Source organism: Papaver somniferum, chromosome 10 (genome assembly GCF_003573695.1).
Source record: "Papaver somniferum cultivar HN1 chromosome 10, ASM357369v1, whole genome shotgun sequence".
NCBI classification, from domain to species: domain Eukaryota; kingdom Viridiplantae; phylum Streptophyta; class Magnoliopsida; order Ranunculales; family Papaveraceae; genus Papaver; species Papaver somniferum.
Genome location: NC_039367.1, coordinates 153,601,717 through 153,604,327, shown reverse-complemented (window position 1 = coordinate 153,604,327; position 2,611 = coordinate 153,601,717). Strand labels below are relative to the sequence as shown.

General features: G+C 35.3%; 1 protein-coding gene across 1 annotated transcript; it reads left to right on the top strand.

Moving 5' to 3' along the window:
• Positions 1-307: 307 nt before the first annotated feature.
• Positions 308-1,705, top strand: LOC113316574 (ankyrin-1-like). Its single transcript, XM_026564730.1, has 6 exons — positions 308-452; positions 551-690; positions 956-1,038; positions 1,122-1,212; positions 1,342-1,369; positions 1,590-1,705. The coding sequence occupies exons 1-6, from the start codon at positions 308-310 to the stop codon at positions 1,703-1,705; spliced, it is 603 nt and encodes a 200-aa protein (XP_026420515.1).
• Positions 1,706-2,611: the final 906 nt, after the last annotated feature.

Below are 2,611 nucleotides of genomic sequence, written 5' to 3'. Positions count from 1 at the left end.
TTATATTAATTTGTGCATATTTGTGTAATTGAAAAGAAAATAGAAGAATACCAGTTTTTAGTTCAGCATTTTATAGAATTTCTTGTGCTTCTATATGGAGCTCATTAACTGAAGATCTAGAAAAAGACTCTAGGTAAGCTTAATGCTAAGTTGTTTGAGTCTCTGGTTCAAACATTTGATTTTTTCCATGTTTTTCTTATTTTTTCTGTGATGCACTTACACACCTATCGTTTTCACTTCTTGTGAAACATGTAATATTCTCAGAAATTGTTAAGCACGAGTGTGTGTAATTATACCCTTTCTGGTGATGTGTTTCACAGGTGAAACTCCCCTATCCTTGGCAGCTATAAAAGGGCGCCTGGCTGCTGTGGAATATCTTCTTGAAATGGGTGTGAATCCTGAAATACTGGATGCTTGGAATTGTACTCCTTTGCATCATTCCGCTGTGAAAGGTAGGCTGCATTCCAACTGATTTGGAAACTTTCTTAATGTGTTATTCAGACATTTTAGAGTAGCTTAAATGAGGCCCTAATGTGTTTTTGTGTTGCAGGGCATAATTTTGTCAAACCTTTGTTGCTTGCAAAAGGTATTAATGTGGATATTACGAATGGATTTTCCTCACCCCTACAATATCCTGCTACTGCTGACAAACACGGTACTGTTAAAATTCTTCTGGATCATGGTGCCAATGTGAGTGGCATTTACCTTTTATTCATGAACGTTTGGCTATCTGTTTAGCTAATACTCAAGTGATTTCTAAAGTATAACCTAGACTTCATCCTGATCAGACTTGAACACGACATTTTTTTTTAAAAATTTTTGAAGAACAATTTAAAGCTAAATCCTATATAAATGGTTGATTGTACAGTGAGCTCTTTCGATTAAAAGCTTACTTTCCTGTCGTTGTAGAGTTGAATCCCTGTCTAATGTTGCTTCATAAGTTTTTGCTTTTTAGCTTACTTGTTGGAATGTTAGTTTGATCATAATACACCTCCTATCTGAGTACATATTTGTTCATGGAAATGATCATCACATAGGGTCATTCCTTTTACTTCACAGTTTCTCCTTGTTTTCTTTAAGAAAGGGGGTTACTGAATCTACCTTCTGTCGCATTTTTGCAGCCAAATTTGGTCTTCCATGATACATTTAATTACTCCACTTCACGTATCTATTGATTCCCAATCTTGGCAATGCGTGAAGCTATTACTGAAGGTAGAAATATTTTTCTACATTCCTGTTTAACTTTATCAGCATCAATTTAGACTAGTATCAATGATTCAAGTTTTTACTTCTCAGATTATGTACAGTTTGTGTAAACTTTATCCTATTTTATCCATGCAGATTAAATTTCTTTTCCTTGATTTCAGATGTAAATTAGGGAATTTTCCATGTTTCTCTTGGTTCCATTTCTTTTAAGTGGGTCTTTTTAGGGAGTGATGATGGTGTTTTCATGATACATGCGTATCTTAGGATTGTTTGGTGTTGTGGTTGTTGGGTGCCTCAATTTGTTTACCTATTCAATTTTTGGGTTTGTAGATATAGCCTATATAACTTGCTCTAGTAAACGTTTTTGTCATCTGTGTAAGCAGGTGCTGATCCAAATGGTGCACCAGATGGAATAAAAGCTCTTCCACTCGCAGTGGGGGTAACACAAATCATCAAGCTGCTGCAAGCTGGTCCAGATCCAAATGTTACGAATATATAGTGAGCTTATTTAACTTTTGGTCTCTATTCATTTAGAGCGCATCAACTGTTTTAATTGCTTGAAATGGTACTTAAAAGTTTTTATAGTGGCACTTAATGAGCGTCTCATTTGTCTTTATAAAGCTCCATGGGCCACTTTGAGTCGAATGATCAGAGGGATTTCCTTGATTATTTCTTGCCTGTGCTAGAAAGGCCCAACTTTTTTGATCCTTCGTTGAGTTTTTTATTGTGTCTACACTGAGATGATTGATTGATGTCACCTATTGTTGTTTGGTTCATGAAAATCGACTTTTTTCTTGTCACAGCGCGGTCTAAAGCCATGAGAAGTCGCAGCTGTTATCGGTCATCGTCAAGGTGTTGAGATTATTTTTCCTGTCACTTCTACTATTCCATCATATGTTGACTGGAGCATAAATTGGATAATGAAGCATGCAAAATCTAAGAAGTTCAACAAAAAGGTAAAAACATTATATATTTTTGTTTCGCGGTTTTGAATAGTGGCTTACTTTTTTGACACTGAAATGACTTCAATATCGTTTCAATGGCTTACTGTAAACCATCTATCACTAGAAGTTGTGGATTGATATTAGCTTTGTAGTTTGTGTTGGCATTAAGCAGTTTCCGACTTCCATGCAGTGGAGCTCATATATTTTATCCTTTCAAGTAAATTGACTGTATTAAATTTCATTACTGACAGACGAATCGTAAAGCAGCGGAGTATTTTCTTGAGGTAAATCGAGGGGAACAAGTGCATTCCAGAGGAAGGAGTATTGGCTGGAAGTATATTGGTACTCAAATATACCTTTTCTTTTACTCTAAAGTTAAGCGTTTTAATAAATTTACTTTAATTGATAGCCTTTAAATGGAAGGATTGTTTAGTGATTTTTAAGCATTCATGACATCATCT